Source organism: Haliotis cracherodii, unplaced genomic scaffold (assembly GCF_022045235.1).
Source record: "Haliotis cracherodii isolate W230 unplaced genomic scaffold, xgHalCrac1.p SCAF_22, whole genome shotgun sequence".
NCBI lineage: Eukaryota > Metazoa > Mollusca > Gastropoda > Lepetellida > Haliotidae > Haliotis > Haliotis cracherodii.
Genome location: NW_027266278.1, coordinates 10,067,648 through 10,089,010, shown reverse-complemented (window position 1 = coordinate 10,089,010; position 21,363 = coordinate 10,067,648). Strand labels below are relative to the sequence as shown.

Sequence of the window (21,363 nt, the reverse complement as noted above, 5' to 3'; positions counted from 1 at the left end):
AACACCACCATTAAACCTGGAAACACTCAAAACAAAAATTGTCCAGGAAGCAGCGCACCCACGAGCGAGATATAATTATAGTGTAATCTTAAGTTTGTTTGTTATTTATAGATCCAATATATTTAACGAATAAACCAAGGACTCAAATACAATATCAATCTAATTGTATTTAGATGTTTTTTTTATTTTATATTTGTCTACATCCATAATTCTTTTCAAAATTTGAAAGTGACACTAATTTTCGTTCACAAAGGGAGATCATTTAGGATTTGTCAAGTTATGTTGTCTCATGGAACACTCCACCAGTTAACGTGAACATCAATATAATGTAGCCCCTTTCTATCATTATAAATTAAGTAGAGCTAATAAACAGATTTGTCTGATTTGGTTTAAATCTGGATGAGGAGCGAAATATGTACATTGTAAATGTGTGAAATCTATTCCCGAACGTAGTTCGATGACGTTTGGCTAGTCTGACAACTTTGCTGAGGCTTATCTAATAATATTGTCCGATGACCCTATCCTTTACAATGATATTATTGTTTGAATGGTCTCAAGTATCTATATCTTTAAATATAAACGGGTAAATGTACACTTCAATTTTAAAAAGACCAACATCAATTATTATTATAAAATCGGTCCATTGCATGCAAAATTTAAAGATTAGTGTGGTGAAAATGTCTATTTTATATTGATCAGTAAATTTCATACAATAAACAATTGCTGCGAAAATATATTGGATATTGAATTTTGGACAGTGTTCAAAATATGTTACTTTTTGACGACATTGGAAGACGAGCGTGGGAGCCCATTTCTTGCTTGATTTGTCAAATCGCCAATCTTGAAAATACGATACAAAAATATGTGCTCACCTTTTGCTGTTAAAATATCAATAAATTGCTATATTTATTGGAATACATCTATGCCGTTATTCACCTGTTTGTAAAGAATGCAATAATTCAACAGACAATATTTAATCACTTGTTATCAAATATGTGTCTTTCAATAATATAGATAACCTGTTGGTTAAAAAACCGAAATAAAATACAATTACTTTTGCTAGAAAAAAAACCCATACTCTTTCTACAAATGAATATACTATTCACATCTTAATATCTGCACACATGCTCGGCAAATCCTGCAATCGATCGAATTCGGCCCGGTAGTTTACGAACCGGATGCCGATTTCGTAACGCGATTTTGATTGGACTATGCATAAACTCGTTAGTCCAGCCAAATATAAGTCCATAATTCCAGCCTAGTACGGCAAGGGTGGAAACTGAACTTCTATAGTCAGTTAACTCCCTTGCCTCGGGAACATGCAAGCTCCTCACAGCAATAGCCCATTCGCGGAGCTCTCTATACTATCGCTGCCACCAGTCAAAACTCCCCACTGTGAATAGCTGGCCACAACCATGCTTTGAGTTGAACTCGCAACCGAATGACCGTTATGTTTACAAACAAATGACGACTGTTGTGACGCCGAATACATTTACCCCTGCTAAATTACTTTCTTTGTTTGTCAATTTGAATTTCTATTTCATTAAAACTATCGTGCTATTGATATAGTGAGAATGTTAGGGAGAAATTGGTTGATTTTCCGTTAGTCTGCAATCTCGAACCAATGTAATTATTAAAACAACAAAGTAAATTCATCTGGAAAACATGGTCAGTCGCAAACCTTTTCAAAATTCACTATAATGACATTCGCAAAGACATAAACAAAAGTATGAACGTTCCTACATTTGGGGTTAGAGGCCAAATTTCAAGATACTTGTAATGGCCGCGCCCACACTGGTGGCAGCGATGTTACCGAGAGTGTAACGAAGGTGTCACGCGCTGGGAAGGAGCTTGGGGAAAATGTAGTTCTTCACACAGGGTGGTATTGTGTCGGAGTGGACGATCTGATGTTACTGAGATTGCTCTTGTTCCGGCTATGGTTCGCAGTGTAGCAGCCATTCCTTCACTGCATAAATATGTTTTGTTTCAGATGTTGTTTTTTTTGGTCGGTTCTGTCAATTTAGTTCAAATTGAGGTAATCACAAACATCAACGCGAATTTCAAATTAATCACATTAATAACACAATAAATGCTTACAAATGATATTGATATCGAGTCTATACACATAAAATATATCAACATTCGTCCACAAATGCATGAATGAGTGGTTGGTTGGTTTGTTGGTTTGTTGTTTAACGCCGCTCTCAGCAATATTCCAGCTGTATGACGGCGGTCTGTAAATAATCGAGTCTGGACCAGACAATCCAGTGATTACTATCATGAGCATCGATCCACGCAATTGGGATCGATGACATGCATCAACCAATTCAGCGAGCCTGACCACCCGATCCCGTTAGTTGCCTTTTACGACAAGCACAGTCGCCTTTTACGACAAGCATTGGTTGCTGAAGACCTATTCTACTCCGGAATCTTCAGGAGTGAGTGAGTTGGATTTAACCGATACCTGTTCAAACGTACATGCATACAAGGTTCATGGTGTCCGAGCGTATTCTCATAGAAAGGGATAAAATACACTGCCTTTTGCAAGGCATTACGTGTTGCAGACATGTTCTAGACAAGGCTAGACGCCTACTGCTACGATGTCATGAGTGAGTGAGTTGGGTTTAACGCCGCTTTTAACAATATTCCAGTTATATCGCGGCGTACGATGTCATGAATCGCACCAATGCCGACAGTGATGTATATTCTGACGGTAATATAATGTCAGACTTACTTACTTAATTACTTTGGAGATTTAACGTGCGCTTTCCGACTGATGCGTATTTCGCACACGGGCCCGGCCAGGCCATTTAATGTGTTTCCGGAAGGGGCGAAAGTGGTCTGTGCAACCCAAGGCTTTAGGGGTTGCTTATATAGAATTTGGGAATTTTGAGATTTGGAATAGATGCCGATGGGGTAGGGGAGGAGAACTAAGGGAGCTGGGTATGGTGGATGTTTGTGTGTTTATGTAATTTTGATTTGGTGGATTATAGTGTTTTTAGATGCGTTTTATAAGTTCCGTTTTGATTAAGAATACGCCTAAGGCCTTGAAGTTTTCTAGTTTATTTTGTGGGTTTAGTATTGCTTCTAGAGTGAGAGCCTTGTTTAGATTGTGGGTGGTTTGTAATGCGGTTCGATGTGTTAGGTAGTGTGTGCAGTAGATGAGTGCGTGTTCTGGGGTTTCTAGTTGTTTGCAGTGTGGGCAGTTACCTGTAGTATGTTTTTTTTATTTCTTTTAGGTGGTTATTCAGGTTGGTGTGTCCTGTTTGGAGTTTAGTGATTACTCTGTCGATTGTTTTAATGTCAGACAATTCGTTTGGGGTTAAATATGTGGTGTCCTCCCATTAGTTAGACGTCCCCATACTTAGACAGCTTATAACAACACTTTAAACGGTTGAGTGCACACCAATCCTCATGCTTCTTACCTCAGACTTTAAAATGGAATAGTCCAGATAAGATCTGACAAACAAAGCAAAGTAGCTTTAGATAGATACTTTAATATTATACTTAACATTTAACGACACTTTACATTTGATTAATTTTATACAGTTTGTAAGAACACTTTGTGACAGTTTTTGGTAATGTACACTTTACATTTAATAACTGTTACAGTTTATTTATCACCGACAGTCGTACATTTCTCATTGCACGTCTTGATGACACATCTCCACTGTGTGCAGGTTTACCTCTCGCGGTTTCTGTTGTAAATATATCCATCTAATATCAACTGCTTACCTCCACGCCGAGAGGTGATGTACTCTACTTTCCTTAAACCAGCCATATCGATACTGATAATGATACATACCCCGAGATCATATTTATTTGTTTGATAAGTAGATAATCTAAACTCAATTCCTTCAACTGATCAAATCGTAACATATATACTCCCTAAACTGGGGATCCCCTATCCCTACCCAATACTTTAATCTACTTAGGACTGATCCATTACATCTGTAGGTATATTCCCTCTTTGCCTGTATTCCCTCTTTGCCTAAATACAAATTCTTTTCCTTCCTTTTGAGGTCAACGCAACCAGTGTATACGTGTATACAAATACGAAATAAACATTACCTTATAGGCACAGTGACGAAACAAATCCCTAGCTGGTTCCCGACTCTCTCTCTGCGCGTTGTCAACTCTATATGATGCGACACAGCCCAGCACTCACATTCCGTAAGTAAATCAAGGCACATCCCCTTGTCGCATGCCGTCACTAAACTGCGCTAAGCCAATAAGAAGGCGTGTCAGGGTATGGGCACTTCGATCAGTATAATCCCGAGTTTTTATATTAATTTTGGAAATATGCTTTTGTTTATAAAATGTATGAAACTGAACATTGTCGGTTCAAACCTGCGATGTACACCGAGAACAGAATTGTGTATTAATTGATGTTGTTGTCGAGCCATGTTGGTTGATAGTTCTAAATGTACCAGGCTCCTTGGCTGCAACAACCGTTCATTTGAGCTATAACGTGTCTTTACTTTCTTAAACTACATTTAGTGTAATAAACATTTTGATAGTATACCAAGAGATTAACAATGTATCAAAGTGATTAATAACCTATTTCAAAACAAAGTGTTTGATTACCTGTTACATATATAGATATATATATTTACAATATAAGTATGATATTGTGTTGTGGACATTTTCGTTTATTTGCAATATTTACAGATTTAATTGTAACAAACCACGACAGTTCGTAATTCAATAAAGACAACAAAAATATAAGGAAATTTCACACTCTCAATTAAAAACATATACGTTGTATTGAAATATTAGAGTTTGTATGGTGAAAATGTAAATAAAGATATAGCTGAAATTGATCAGGCCATTCATATTGTTTCAAATTTACGGTATTCGTGGATCATCTCAAAAGCAAACAAGATGGTGAGGTGAAATTGGGTTTTACGTCGCGTCCAATATTATTGAACTTATTTATATAGCGACGCGCATGCACGTGTGTGTGTGGCTGCTTGTACTAAATGCCGATTCATAGCGCTAGCTCACTGAGATACCATGCCGCAGTTAAACATGAATACCCCGCCCAGTCACAGTATACTGACTCCGAGCCGACCAGTCCTTGTTTCAGCCCCTGAATGCCGAGCGCCAGACAGGGTAACAACAAGTACCATCTTTTAACGTCTTCCCAGCTAACACACGACGTTGTCACAACGTTGTGGAAAGGTTGTGGATTGGTAACGTCGTGATATAACGTTGTCACAACGTTATTATAACGTCAACGTGCAACGTTATTTCACAACGTTATAACAACGTTGCACATTCACGTTGTGAAAACGTTGTGCATTGGACATCACACAACGTTTTGTTACTACGTTTCTGAAACGTCGGTGAAACGTTATTGAGTTTGCTTCTCGATAGTCATAAAGGAATAGAACTGCTTTATCAAAATCAAAATGAATTTGTCAGAATACCAAGGTAGTAATGCATTACCTATCTATATATTGGTGTTGTCTATAACGTTTATATTAGCAAGGCGCTTATCGTGTGTATATTTATTATGAATTGTGAATTAATTCATCATTTTACGATACCTAGATCTATGACTCCCTTCTAATGAAAACGAGCAAAAGCAAAACGAGTCTCTCGTCGTGTGCTATAACGGGGTGTTTGCGGTATTGTCCTCGCTGGTGATGATAAGCTAGTCGATAGTCAAAAGTCAAATATCACCATATATTGTCAGTGAGTTTGTCATCGTTTGTTGATTATTAAGGTGAGATAGGTGTAGCCAATGTGCACCAATGAAAAATACAATGGAATTGATAACAACCATATTCGTTTTGTTTTCGATCTCTATATGTTTCCACGAAGGCTACCATGCTTCAGAATTATATTTAACGATATTGAACAGCATTAGATCTATGTTAAATATTTACAGAGCTGTTTCAACTTCGTCTGGTATTGTATAAGCTAGGCCTATTGCATTTTGTTAATTTCCCCATGTTTCTTATCTTTGTAAATGTTAGAACATATATAACTATCCTGGCATATCAATATGGAAAATATTAAGGTAGATCTAAGTATTACAAAAAAATCACAATATTAATTAGGATAAATACTAGGGCTGCAACGAATACACTATGAAGCGAATACGATTCAAATCACGAATATAGGGTAACGAATGCGAATATTAATTAACAATTACCATAACAAGTCAGCAGTTTATGTTTGATTTATCATATTCAGTGAAACAATAACATCATAATTCATTTGACATGGTTTGTTAATTATTAATAAATTATACATTGATATACTGCACTTATCCAGGTACTAGTATCTGCTCAAATGCGACAATGACCAGTGAAAACAATACTATCAAATTAAATATTATTAGAGTGTTGACATTGAAAGAATCTATGCATATAATATGTTGTCGAAACAGCCCTAATAAATACTCCAAAGTGTTAACACTTCTATCACTTTTTGTTTGGTCAATTCATAATTCATATTCAACATTCTTGCTTCAAATATGGGAACTATTTATTTTATTAGGCAAAATATATTTTGCATTTATGTATAAATTTTTCAAATAAGGTTTTAGAAACTTGGCCAACATATTCACTTGAATCACTAGTTTGTGATGTACAGCAGAAAGGTAAAGTTACTGCTTTTGAATAACTACAGTTGATCTGTTGACTGATAAAACTATTTGCGAATATAACCACCAGTTACATCATACTCTATTAGTCTAAGTAAATGGGATTTATCTATACAGTACTGGTTTATTTGGAATGTGATACTTTGTGGTTTCTGTTTTTCTTTCAGGCGGAGAAAACAGTATTGACAGAAAGGTATGTATGATGCAATAATATATACAAACATCTTCAAAAATCAAAATTTAGATGATTCTTATTTAATTATACCCACAATCTAAAAGGGCGGGGGTATAAAGTTACACCAATGATTCAGTGCTAAAAGCTTTTCTGCCTATGTATGATCCAAGAACATCATGGTATTACTGTCAGCGCCTTCTTCGCACTTTCAGCAGTTTTTAACTGTTTAAAGACTGACATCAGACATCAAAATATTATTTTGGGGAATGCAACCATTATTTTGTTATGTCAGAAATATATCCCTTGCCTTGCCATTTTATAACATTTGTGTCATATTTTATTCAGTTACCAAGGCTTAAGGAGAGACTATGGATACAGTTGAAGATCATCCCTGTGACTTTTCATTTTAGGACTGAAAAGGCTCCTCAGCAACTCAGCCCTAGTTCTGACTTGTTATTTAACAAATATATAAAGGTCACCTCAACCAGAAGTCTATTGTCATTTCGTTGCTGGGAAATGGATCTTAGGACATCAGATGCATAAACTATTCTATTTGTCAGGGTGTTGCTCTCAATGCTGAATGTATGGGGTAAGGCCAAGAAAATTTAAATGTTTCTATTTGTGCAGGGCTTATTGTTTGATGTTTTTTAATTAGCAACTTCGTGGGAAAATCAAATATCTTTTAATTGTGCTGAAACATTTGTGAACAATTTGCATATAGCCTTGAAAATTGTTTGGGAAAATAAATATTATATAACCAAATTGTACATGTAATTTAAAACATTTAGATTTTTATCTTGGCCATATTTCAAACTCTGCCAAAGGAGTGTGCATTTCATTGACTTGCTGTTTCATGGATAGGGTTAAAGGGAATTCAGTTTGCAGAATGTATTGCTTGGTACCTGACGTCTTAACTGGATTGGTACAAACTTTTCAGGCTTCCGGGGAGATATTGAAGAATAAAACAGGCGTTAATGCTAATGAACATTGCAACAACGTGCTGCAATGGCTGTAGTGTCGCCATATGTAAACAGTATGCGATACCTACGTTGTCGCGACGTTTTGGTTAAACGTTGCAGCAACGTAAAAAATGGACGTTGTGACAACGTCTTGATTTGGTTGTATTTTTGTTTAAGCACAACGTTGTGACAACGTCTTGATTTGGTTGTATTTTGGTTTATGCACAACGTTGTGACAACGTCTTGATTTGGTTGTATTTTGGTTTATGCACAACGTTGTGACAACTAATCTGGAAGTCTACAGATTTACGTTGTGACAACGTAACATCACAACGTTATAGCAACGAAAAGTCAACGTTCTCACAACGTTGTCACAACGTAGAATTGTTTGCTGGGTATTGGAATGACTCTCTTGGCGGACGCTCTACCACTAGACCCCGGAGGCGGTCTACACAAGATGTATGTCAGCTTAGATGAACTGCGACACGTGTACCCATGATACCTTCTATATATAACCAGATATATAGCTATAGTTATGACTTTGTCTGACATTACTCTGGGGGAGCCAGCACTGACATGTTATAAGTGTTCTTTTTTTTGTCTCCATTAGTAGTCCTTCACAATGCTGGTAAATTTTGTTTTGTTAATTAATGTGGAATTTGTATGGATGGAGTAAAAATATTAAAATTAGGACAGTGGTAAGTAAAATATATTTAAAACGGATTTGATTCCTGTAATTGTATATTTGTTGATTCTGGTTTCCTAAGTTGCGACTACACACATACCGCCGTGTTTTGCCAGATCGCTGTCGCGAACCTTTATCATATTCACAAGAGAAATGAAAAAATACATTTTGCTAAAAGAAAATAGATGCCTCAATAAACATTGATACAAGTATATGATGGTTACTTTACCACAAAATCATACACCCAAGGGTAAATAAGATATTTGTCAAGGAAAATTCTCGCTCTAACATATGTAAAAGGATTCTATCGTATAAAGATCAAATTAAATACTTACATGAATTGTCAATAGAAATAATTTAATAAACAGTATCGATATTAAACTACCTAAATCGGTGACATATACGTCGAATAAGCATTATTAAACATGCAAAGAACTGTATTATTCCCACATAATGGAGTCCGTTAAATTCCACCACACCAAAGCGGTTAATTTGTTTCCAGCACATAGTTAGTACTGTCTTTAAATTAGTTGATAAGATTGAATATTTGTTTTTCTCTTAACATCGATAAATTGGAACGATCTTTGGGTGTTAAAATGTGTTTGTTTGTTTGTAGTTTGACGCCGCAGTAAACGAAATCGCACCTGTATGACAGCTGCTCGTAAATAATCGAGACTTGACCAGGAAAATCAGTAATTGTCATTGATCCACGAATCCACATACACAACAAGCACAGGCGACTTGCGAATCCTCGCCGGGTTTGAATATTAAACTGGTCACACTATGTTGTTGGTATATATTTATTAATACTTCTATGCATCTCTAGACATGGTGGATATGGCATTCTTTCATAATGTTATTGTAATGAATTCATACACAATGAGTATATTATTTGTTAACGCTGTCCATGAAAAGAAAAATTCATGAAATAAATAGGTATTAAACTGCGTTCAAAGCAAGGAAAAGGCAAAATCAAAACTGCCACTGTTAACTGAATATGTCTCAGAAATTCATTTAAAACCGAAAACCGTCTTCGTCTTGTCATGCAGATTTCTTTGTATAGTATAAAAATCTTTTTTGAAATATTAGCAATTTGATGACCATTAATGAGTTGAATTGCTCAGCAAATACACATTTTTCAAAAGGATACATATATGTGAGAGAGGAATAAGCGAGCGCTATTGAACGCCAACATTAATTTTACGAGAAGACGCAGATAGAAGAAGAGTTATCGTTCTTATTTGAAGTAGATCTCGAGTTCATACGCCAATATGGACGTCTTCGAGAGATGCATGAGTCTACAGCCGGCTTGTCACGGAATGGGACGTGTTGGTCACGAATGCAGCGCTCAGTGTCACGGAGACAGTGACCTCATACACACATATACTATCCGAAGACAACCTAATCTCTTCAATTTACATATAAAACATCTGTGGCTAGATTCGATAACGTCACTTATATGATGTAGAGATAGGTTACCCGACCTTTACATTAAGAATAATCTGTCATTCAAAAGACGTATTCATAATTACATTCGATACATTAAAGATAGGAAATTCGGTGGTAAATGGTTAAGTTTTATATAGACGTGAGAGGAACGTTAGTGAGTGAATGACTTTGGTTTAAGCCGCTTCGAACAGTATTTCAGTTATATCACGGCGTGTCCACTTGAGATAGGGGAAAAGCCTGAAGTGAATATTGAGATCGAACCCACGATTCTGACACGTCTAAGGGACACAACTCACTTTTCAGAATCCTTGACCCCCCCTCTGACTGGTGTCCATTTCATAACTTGTCATTTTTTATTTTGGATTTCATTTCGTTTGCATATCACAGATTATGTATGGGAGGATACGGCCGTTGTAACCATTATTCCAGTCGGGGTCCTCCCATTTGTCAGACGCCCAGTTGTCAGACAGTGGAATATTGTTTTAACTGCCACACACCCCTTTACTCAAAATGGTATGACCCAGACACTGGCAATCTGTTTGAAGATTTAAACAGCTTAGTTACACTGTAAATATGTTTGTTTTTACTAAAGTTTGTGATATGGTGCTTTGAATACAACCCGTGTCGTCGAAGTTAAATTTATCACTTAAATGTCAACTGTGGCTGTTTAACAGTATGGATATACCAATTTCTTTTCTACGGATGCAAAGTATCGGGATTTGAACACATATATTACTAGAAGCTGTTCATTTGCGTTTCCAAAAATATTCTTTTATCACTAACAAAATGTACTCCTAATTCCATTGTATATGGACCGCCTCCGTGGTCTAGTGGTAGAACGTGCGCCCGGAGAGCGGAAGGTCCGGGGTTCGATCCCCGGCCGCGTCATACCAAAAGACGATAAAAGATGGTACTTGTTGTTACCCTGTCTGGCGCTCGGCATTAAGGGGCTAAAACAAGGACTGGTCGGCTCGGAGTCAGTATGCTGTGTCTGAGTGGGGTATTCATGTTAAACTGCGGCATGGTATCTCAGTGAGCTAGCATTATAAATCGGCATCAGTCCGGACTAGTACCAGCAGCCACACGCAAACATGTGCATGCTATATAAGTGCAATAATTAAATTAAAGTCCGACGTTAAACCCCATTTCCTCTCCATGGTATATGAGGAACTTAGAAGGTTCCATCTATCAAACATCGCTAAAATATATTCCAAAAATAAAACAATAATACATCAAGAATAAACACTGATTTGATTAAATTGTGTTTTCTTTTGTACCAGTTGTCAGACAGTTGTTGACGACAGGACTAGACTATTCGGATTTAAAGGAATTTATCACACACCTTAAGTGCCCTCAACCATAAAAAGTTGTTGTTTTAAGCCGTGTGACAAATGGGGTGTCTGACAAATGGGAGATGACATTCCAACTATAAGACGGGACCTTGAATCACACAGTCAAACCAGGGGATGACAACATAATTGGCTTCTCTCGCGTTAATGTCATTGGCTTCTTCGTTTTATTGTTATCTTTGTACAATAATACTATCTTGTGTAACCAAATCAGCGTGTATAAAGTTCAACTTAATACGCTTCAACATTGTTCGCCTAATGAAGGTGCAAAAATCCCCGAAACGTCGTCACGAGCAATAAAGAAGTTGTTATGCATGTTCTTCCAACTTCTAAATACCTTTTTTGCTGATGCTCAAAATATTATGTCCATCAGAAATTTATAGATAATACATTGACCAATGAGATTTACAAAATAAGACCTGGTATTTTCTTTCCCAATTAATCATCTTGATGAGAGAATTGGAAAAGCACAAAGAGAATATACAATATACTCCTGCTCCTCAGAGCTTTCCTGGTGTATATGCAAGACATGAAAATTGTACCGTATGTTGGTGTGTTTGGACAATCCCTTTGGTACACAAACACGAGTCTTACACCTATGGCAAATGTGTTTATTGTTGGAATGCGCTGACTTTGTCCGTCACGGTGATCTCCCTAAAGGACCCGTGCAGACTAAACTAATTTCTTCCACGGCCGCCACACTAAGTTTCCTGATCGAGTAGGGTCCAGTGTGTATAGAGAAAGATCAGTGTCACTCTCCTGCTTCACCACTAGCTCGGGGGGAAGGTATCCCCCCACAGAAGTGTCACAAGTACGAGGATCGCTCCCACACTCAACAGATGCAGCAGGGAACAAGGTCACTCCCGCACTGGAAATGTCAGATATATCTTTCGCTTTCTGAGTTCCTGGGTTAAGGCCTTCAGGGTCCGAGGTTGAGTTCTGTTCTTTGGCATCGTCGTCTGACTGTGTCTTCAGGTTCAATGGCTGGAATTCGTCAGTGATGGCGTCATCTTGACGTGACGTTCTGTCCGTAATGGGCGGAAGGTTGTAGGGAGAGTAGACACCTACTCGTGGTGCTTGTAGTCGAGGCAGTTGGTGGTGCCGGAAATGACGAAAGTCTACACCTGCAACAGAAATACGAGTATTAGCGAGTGGGTCTGGTGTTTGTGTTTTAATGCCGCCATTCCAGCCATGTAAATATTCGAGTCTGGGCCAGACAAACTAGCTCCTTCCACAACTAGCATACGTTGCTGTTGACCTTACCTATCCCAGAATGGTTCGGGGTGTAAGTCGTTCTAGAAAGACACCGAAGAATGCTTGATTCTGACTGAATAATATGATACTACAATCGGGTATCTAATGTCACTCTAAACCTCCAAATTAACAAGCCTTTCCATAAAACATTATCCCAATTGCGCAGATCGATGCTCATGATGTCAATCACTGGATTGTCTGGTCCAGAATTGGTTATTTACAGAGCGCCGTCATAAAGCTGGAATATTGCTAAGTGCGGCGTTAAACAAGAAACAAACAAAGAAAATTATACAACACCTTGCTAATGAAAACATCGATCTATCGATAGCCTAGTCGTCGATGCATGTAACAAAGGCTGCTGGGTGAAGTGAGGTGTGAACTGGGGTTTAACGTCATTAAAGATTATTGTACTCATTTGGCGACGTGCATGCACGTGTGTGTGTGGCTTCTTGTACTAGTCCAGACTGATGCCGTTTTTTGTGCTAGCTCACTGAGATACCATGCAGCAGTTTTACCATGAATACCATGTCGCGACCGGGGATCCAATCCCGGACCTTCCGTCCTTCGGGTGGACGCTCTACCACCAGACCACGGAGGCGGTCACAATGGCTGCCGACAACCCATTAGAATTTACACGTTCGATATCAGAACACCATCTTATTAATAAACGACCGCCGTCATATAGCTGGAATATTGCTGAATGCGGCGTTAAACAACAAACCAACCAACCAATCTGATCAAACATGGTGAAACATATTTCAGACCATACGCTAGTAAAACACACACAAACACACACACACACTGTAACACAGCTGGGTAAGGGCTACACAATCATCGGATTAAATACGTGATTTGAGAATAAAATTAGTTTAGCGATGTTTTTGTCCCTGTGTATATAACCTGTCACCCCTACAATGGGAGATGTGATGTTGGTTAAATGTATATTTATGGTTGGTTATTGCATTCATTTCTTTTGTAAATACAGTTATTTGTAACCGTTATTTTGAACTAGACAAGAATGTGAACATTTAATCTTGAACTTGAGTAATATAGTGAGAACCGTTTTCAAAGCGCTCTTGTCGTGGTAGAATGTAGAAAATCAACTATTGATTTAATATTAAATATAAAGTGATTTCATTGTACATGGAATAGAACTGTATATGTAAACTACGAAAATGAATGTGTATAAATGTATCTGTGTTTGTAACTGGAAGTGTGTCAAGCAGGGAGTTTTTTTTCTGGATTTGGGTGACAGGGACCAATGTTCTTGCAAGAGGAGGTAAATCTCGGGGCTATGTACGTCACGGTTGACAGAGAGCACCAGTTCTGTCTGACGGGGGATCATTAGGTCGCATTTAAATAATAGCATTTTAGGGGGTCAAGGTCTGGGGCACGGTTCAAACCACGAAGCGGCCGCTTGATGTAAGTCAAGATGATGCATCACGTGCTAACTAAACAGGATTTTAGCAAGGAGAACAATTTCCGACCCTTGTAGAGGTTAATAAATCAGGGGTTTAAGCAGCAGTTTTAGAAGAGCAAAACTAGAACCTACAAATGGCTGTCCATTAATCATACGAGAAGGGGCGTGTTATAGGTTGGGAGATTACAAAACGAGGGCAAAAATATCAGTCGGGGAGAAATGCTGAGAAGCTGAGAGCTAAGGTCGGAAAGCCACTCCAACTTTTCACATTGCTTTCGCGGGGGCACGGGTGGCCCAGTCGTCTAAGGCGCCGCGATTCGCTGTGCAGAGTTGCGTCCCTTGGGCACGCCAGAAACCTATGATTGTGGGTTCGAATGCCGGTTCGACCCGATTATGTTTCTAAGTTTGTCAGCACCATACCCGTGCTCGTGGGTTTCACCGAAGTGGTAAACGTCTGAGACCTGCATCACTTCGGGCTTTCCTCCCACATTAAGCTGACACGCCGTGATATAACTGGAATACTTTTAAAAGCGGCGATAAACCAAACTCACTCACTCACTCACATTGCTTTCGCAATCTGATTACTGTATTTAGAAACCGTTTGAACAAATGATCGTCTAATCGAAACTCAAGTCGCGTGTTCCTGTTGGGCCGTCTCATGGAAGTGAAGTCCAACCAAGGAACATGGTTACAGTTCATGCTGTTGATCACCAGTTTCCCTCACCCAGGTTCTATTATTTTCATGACGCTGCCATGTCGACATAGCTGGACTATCTTGACTGCCGTGTAAAACAATTCTCAGAGTCATATGTGCTTACCGCTCGACCGCAGCGCTTTTAGGTAGGCCACTGTCTTTTCAAGTAGTTCGGCCTTTTCCATCTTCACCGGTGTTCCCTGAAACACAACATACGATGATACAGACTGTGGGAGTGGTATCATTATTGGTGTCAGTATCAGTAGTAGTAGTAGTAGTAGTAGTAGTAGTAGTAGTAGTAGTGAGGTGAGGTGAGGTGAGGTGAAATTGGGTTTAACGTCGCGTCCAAGATTATTGCGTCCAAGATTATTGCGCTTATATACTGACTCCGAGCCGACCAGTCCTTGTTTTAGTCCTTTAATGCCGAGCGCCAGACAGGGTAACAACAAGTACCATCTTTTACCGTCTTTTGGTATGATGCGGCCGGGGATCATACCCCGGGCCCTCCGCTCTCCGGACGGACTCTCTACCACTAGACCACGGAGGCGGTCAGTAGTAGTAGTAGTAGTAGTAGTAGTAGTAGTAGTAGTAGTAGTAGTAGTAGTAGTAGTGGTGGTGGTGGTGGTGGTGGTGGTGGTGGTGGTGGTGTTGGTGGTAGTATGCCGTAGTTGAATATGGATACCCAAAGCAGACACAGTTTACTGACACACTGATAAATAGTGACAAGTTGATTGGCATTCCAGAAGTTAGTGATTAAGAAAACATATGGCATATGGCGACGTTTCGATGTTAGATTCTTACATCGTTTATAACTCCAGCAGTGTACGAACCTACATCGAAACGCCTCTATATGCAATTAACCAGAAGTTGTTATCCATGAAGTTGTACGTTTTCCTTCTGATAAATGATGTTTTTTTAGTAATGTCAGTGTCGTGAATAAATTCCCCGATATATCACCCGGAGTGAAGGGTTTCAGGATTAACAGGGTCTAGACTGAAGTGATTTCAGGTGTAGTTATATTTAATCAGTCAATCATTGGGCGCATAATATCATTTTACTAACTGATAAGACATGGTTAGAAAGGACCCCGCTACCACCAACGGTAACGATAGACTCAAGTGATTATCAATCCTTGTACTTTTAGTTCAAACTTAAAATTTCTATTGACGTCACTATAAGTTTTGTGTTGAATTTGTAACAAGTTATGTTAACCTCCCGTTAAAGTCATCTTGGACATGGTCTATTTTTTTAATTATAATTTCAGACATTTCAGTTATTAAGACTATAGTTGTTGTGAGAAATATGTCTTTAGTTTACATCGACTCCCTGAGGTGAATTTCAGTAAAATTTCCTCTATTTTTTTTAAATCAAATAATTTAAGTCAAATTTCACGAATGACTATTGGTGTTTTCATAATAATACTTATCTCATTATCCAATCAATGGTTCTTAAAGCGTAATTTTCACTTAACAAAAAATACAAGCCGGATGAATCCTTGTCCGGCGGCTAACCCCGCCCACAGCACCCGATTCAATACGCTCCCCGGCTACACTGTGACCACACAATGCATAGACATATCAGGGCTCCTACTCAAGCGTCAAAATCACTTAAGAAAACACTAACAAGTGCTTATTATTAGTCGACCAGGGCTATAATTAGCCCTCAGGCAATAGCCACGTGACTGTCACGTGTTTGATGGGCGTGTCACGAGAGGCAAGAACTAATTTTAATAGGTATTTGGAAGTTCAGATGTGAATGGTTCTTTGTCGGGGTAGTGTGTTGTGGGCCGGGGTGGGAGGAGAGGGGTGGGGAGTTGTGTAACCTGACGGTAGGGGGCCGGGAGGGGTGCGGTTAGCGTGGCTGGTCAGTGAGCCTGGGGCAACTACCAATGGTCGAAACTGTCCGGGCAATACTGCAGGCTATTGACCATTAACTGGACGTTGAAATCCTTTGCTGAGTTTTTACGTGTAACACAAATTACTTATCAAATGCTGTACGACAACATCACTGTGATTTCTCAAAATCCGTGGAATTCTGGTCGATATGTTTTTTACCAACTACTTCAAAGGTACTGAAGTTCTATTGGACAAACAAATTGAGCCCATGAGCATCATGTTTATTTGTCCCTTTGTTGTTTAACGCCGCACTCAGCAATATTCCAGCTATATGACGGCGGTCTGTAAATAATCGCGTCTGCACCAGTCAATCCAGTGATTGACATCATGAGTATCGATCTACGCAAGTGGGATACGATGACTCAAACAAGTCAGCGAGCCTGACCACCCGATCCCGTTTGTCGCAAAAGAGCCAGAAACATGCAGCGTAAAACATGTTGTCATTTTTCTATTCACAGACAGAAAAAGTAAGCAGACAGGTAAATCATAATGGGGGGGGGGGGGGGAGGGGGGGAATTAGATTCGAACCCATCAAGGACGACTGGAGTGCTCAAAGGCTAAGGGTCGTAACATGGACAGTTAATTGTGGCGCCTTAACTTTTTAAATTTCAAGATTGTTTGAAATCTACTTTGAACCTTTTCACCATTAAACAATGGCGCGCTGTCAATCATTACGTGATGACCTCATGCATGCTGGGAGTTTTGAAAACTTTCCACTGCACAAGAGATAGCGAATGTGTCATGGCCGAGTTAACGTGAATATATTGTCAAACCTCGTTATCTCGCAAGTACCCATATCTCGAACTTTCTTGTCTACTCTGGTATACTTTTGACCCGTGAATATCAGGGGTAGAATATATCTTCAGCAACCCATGCTTGCCGTAAAAGGCGACGATCGATGTTCATGATGTCAATCACTGGATTGTCTTGTCCAGACTCGATTATTTACAGACCGCCGTCATATAGCTGGAATATTGCTGAATGCGGCGTAAAACAACAAACCAAAGCAAACCAAACCGGTATACTTTTGATATGCTTTTTATAGTTTACATAAGGTCATCTCTCGTTTCATTACCTTTGTGGCTGGGGGCGAAATCAAAGCTTCAATTTCATCCAGGTAGTAGTTTATCTTGGCTCGTCTCCGTCTCTCTGCCAGGTGTTTACGTGTCTGTAACGGGAAAGAAATACTTATTCATTTTTACATATTCCCTTCCATGCATCTTTTAAAATATCTGCATATGCCCTTGACCTCATTGTGATAAAAGTCTGCCATACCACAGATCCCTGGTGAAAGATTGACAGAGGTCTACTGTATGACACTGCGGATGTACGGAGGGTTTTCATGTCATTTTATTGTCTGTTTTGATTCACGTTCTCAAGAAAAATATTTGTATTTCGTCAGAAAGCAAATACATGATACGATTTAGAAAACGTTATTTTCTATGGAAAATATATATTGCAACCTGCTTAATTATTTTCCGGTTGCATATAAATACATGACATAAAAAGAAAGTTTACACCCATATTGTTATTATGGTGGCTAAAAATAAACACGCAAGAAATGCTTCGATGGTGATGGTATATACTGCCTAGTAAATGTTTGGTCAAATCCAATTTGTAATTTTATACTTTCTTTTATAAAGGATAAACGTTTACATCATAAGTCTATCACAATAGTGCGTGAGAAAAAATATTATCTTTTTTACCTTTGTCAGTTTTCAAAGAAAGCATAACATGTAAATGTATATTGCATTTTACACTTGTTTAAAACACAATAATATATATCAAAATAAATTAATAACATTCTGTTAGCTTTCAAGCATACCTGGCGGTATGCTCTGAAAAGACATATACTCAAATATTTAAAAACGCAACACCAACGTTAACTATGTACAACATGGGAAAACAATACAACTTTAATTGTCATCACTCTACTTGACTCTTGTTCAGTGATATCAACAACTTTGTGAGTATGACAAACATTAGAAATGATATCAGAGCCTTGGGGCCGAGATGTCCCGGATGAAGATTTTTCCAGTGTCACCCAACATGGCGGGTTAGATTTTATTCGTACGTATAATATAAATCACCAATTCAAAAGAATAAGCAGTCTAGAGTATCTGCCGAAACAGAACACGTCAATGATATTAAGTATACAGTAGTACGTGGTTGTTACGAATACAAATATAACTTTTAGTTATTATGTTTTAATTAACATTTAATTAACTTTTGAAAACTTACAACTGCTTTACTACACATATGCATGTAAGGATCACGCGAGTAAGGCATTCTATATAACTAATTAACAACTATAGAGAAACATAATTTTCTCACAATTTATTCTACCATTATAATAATTATACATAATGTTATTAATTTAACGTCGTAAACAATTGTTTTAATAATAAATATTCTGTTGACTTACCAGACTCTCCCTCCGATGTGTGTCCATGTCGGCAGCTGAACAGATACTGTCTGACGACTGTCTGCAGACAGCTTCCAAGCTCACCACGATGTCAGTGGAGCAAGTAACGGCCACATAATCCTTTAGTCACCATTAATTCCTTCACGACTTTCTAATGAGCGTTCCATCACGCCAAAGACCCCCTACGCCACCCTTAAGAAAAGGCGTTACGCGATCATAGGTAACTGTGTTGTATGGCGGGTTGATTTAAGGAGACAGTTACGGTCTGCGCGGAATTGTTCGTCCACGAGATTTGCTAATAGGGATGAGATGAGTACAAAACGGGTGTAGAAATTGTCCGCTGACCCGTGAAAAGATTGAAATATAAACGATTCGTGTACGATGTAAAATGACAGGAATCGGAGGGGGTGGGAGGGAAATCAGCGTTGTTCCTCGTTAATTGCACTCCTCCTAAATCCACCAGCCTCGTGTGCGACAGTTCCACAAAGCTCCATTGACAATTACTCCACCACCCTGCTGTTCCACTGCGAGGTAAAGTGTTTATACCAGGGATGTCGGGTTTTACTGTTTATTCGCTCATTAACGTTTTGACAATTTGAGCTGCTTTTGGATAATGCGTTATAAAACGAAAACATCCTCATCCTAAGGTACCAAGATGTGCATTGTCCATGGAATGTTTATGACAATAATAATTATCATACTTTTCCTTTGTCTTAAGATGACAATCTCTGTGTTATTTACTTGACAATCGCTGCAGACCTGGGCCCACTTGCACAAGGCGATCTTAGCGCTACGAGTATCTTAAGTCTATGTTAGACTAAGGAAGTTACGATCATCGTAGCGCTGAGATCGCTTTGTGCAAGTGGGCCCAGGTCTATAGGCTACAGCGATTGTCATTACAGGTAAACGGTAATGGTCGGTCCACCTCTATAATAAGAAAGTGAGTTGGTTTTTAGGCACGTTAAGTAATATTCCACTAATATCACGTCGAAGATACTAGAAATGGGCATGTGGAGAATCGAACCCGAACCTTGGCGTGACAGGCAGAGTCTTTAACCACTAGACTACCACATCGCCACTGTGATGCCATCAAGATGTATTCTGGCAATGTAGATGCTGGTACAGGTGTGGGATCCACATTAGGCGTTACAAGTTCAGCTTGAAAGTAACACTAACCCTGAGCGCTAGATTTAAAAAATAAACCCCGCCGTGATATTGCTGGAATATTGCTAAAAGCAGCGTAAAACCATACTCACTCGCTAAGAAATAAACTAACGAGGCTGCTCAGGATTATATACACATCTGATCTGAAATTCAAAAACTTTCTCAGTGAGTGTGACATTGTAGCTTTATGTCAAACTTTGTCCAGAAACAAGGTGATTTCATGGACTTACTGTTCGAATTTCGAGCATTCAACAGCGTACGTGACTAAAGCAAACGACTAGGTCGATACAGCACAGGAATCACAGTATTTATTAAAAAAGTTTGTTTGTTTGTTTGTTTGTTATTTAACGCCGCACTCAGCAATATTCAAGCTATATGACGGCTGTTTTGATTACAACAGACATTTATATCATATAAATGTCTCTGTTTTGATTACAAGATCTAGAGACATTTATATGATATATATGATGATTTCCAAACTGTATTGTGTTTCACTTCAAGATATCATTGCTTGGGTTTAAAACTGAGATAATTGTATTTTTCGTGTATATATCTGCTGAAAACTTACCTATGGATGTGAACAGTGATGTGGATTGAATAGAAGTGCGTACTTGGGATCTGTTACAACTGACTACCCCGAATCTGACATAATTTTCCTAGGAGACTTTAATGCCAGAATGAAAGATTGGTTTGATTACATACATAATTATAATAGTAGATATGGTGTTGACAATTCGGATGATTGTCCGAGTGAAAGTTGTAATATCCCCATATCAACCAAAGATACCAAAACTCATAACAAATATGGTTTAAAGCTATCAGACCTTTGATGTACTGATGGCATACACACATTGAATGGCAGGCTCTTCAGTGATACTGCTGGTCAGTTCACTTGTGTTACCCACAATGGGCAAAATGTAGTAGATTACATTCTTGCCTAGGGACCGCCTCTGTGGTCTGGTGGTAGAGCGTCCGCCCGGAGAGATGAAGGTCCTGGGTTCGATCCCCGGCCGCGTCATACCAAAAGTCGTTACAAGATGTGACTTGCTGTTACCCTGCCTGGCGCTCGGCATTAAGGGGCTAAAACAAAGACTGGTCGGCTCGGAGTCAGTATAATGTGTCTGAGTGGGGTATTCATGTTAAACTGCGGCATGGTATCTCAGTGAGCCAGCACTATAAATTGGCATAAGTCCGGACTAGTACAAGCAGCCACACAAACACACACACGTACATGCACGTCGCTAATCAGTGCAATATTCTTGGACACGACGTTGAACC

The 21,363-nt window shown here is 38.9% G+C and overlaps 1 protein-coding gene across 1 annotated transcript; it reads right to left on the bottom strand.

Moving 5' to 3' along the window:
- Nucleotides 1-11,905: 11,905 nt before the first annotated feature.
- Nucleotides 11,906-18,948, bottom strand: LOC139471280 (uncharacterized). Its single transcript, XM_071253581.1, has 4 exons — nt 18,922-18,948; nt 17,572-17,664; nt 14,726-14,801; nt 11,906-12,357 (listed from the first exon to the last, which is right to left on the bottom strand). Exons 1-4 carry the CDS (start codon nt 18,946-18,948, stop codon nt 11,906-11,908), a joined length of 648 nt encoding a protein of 215 aa, XP_071109682.1.
- Between the last annotated feature and the right edge of the window lie 2,415 nt (nt 18,949-21,363).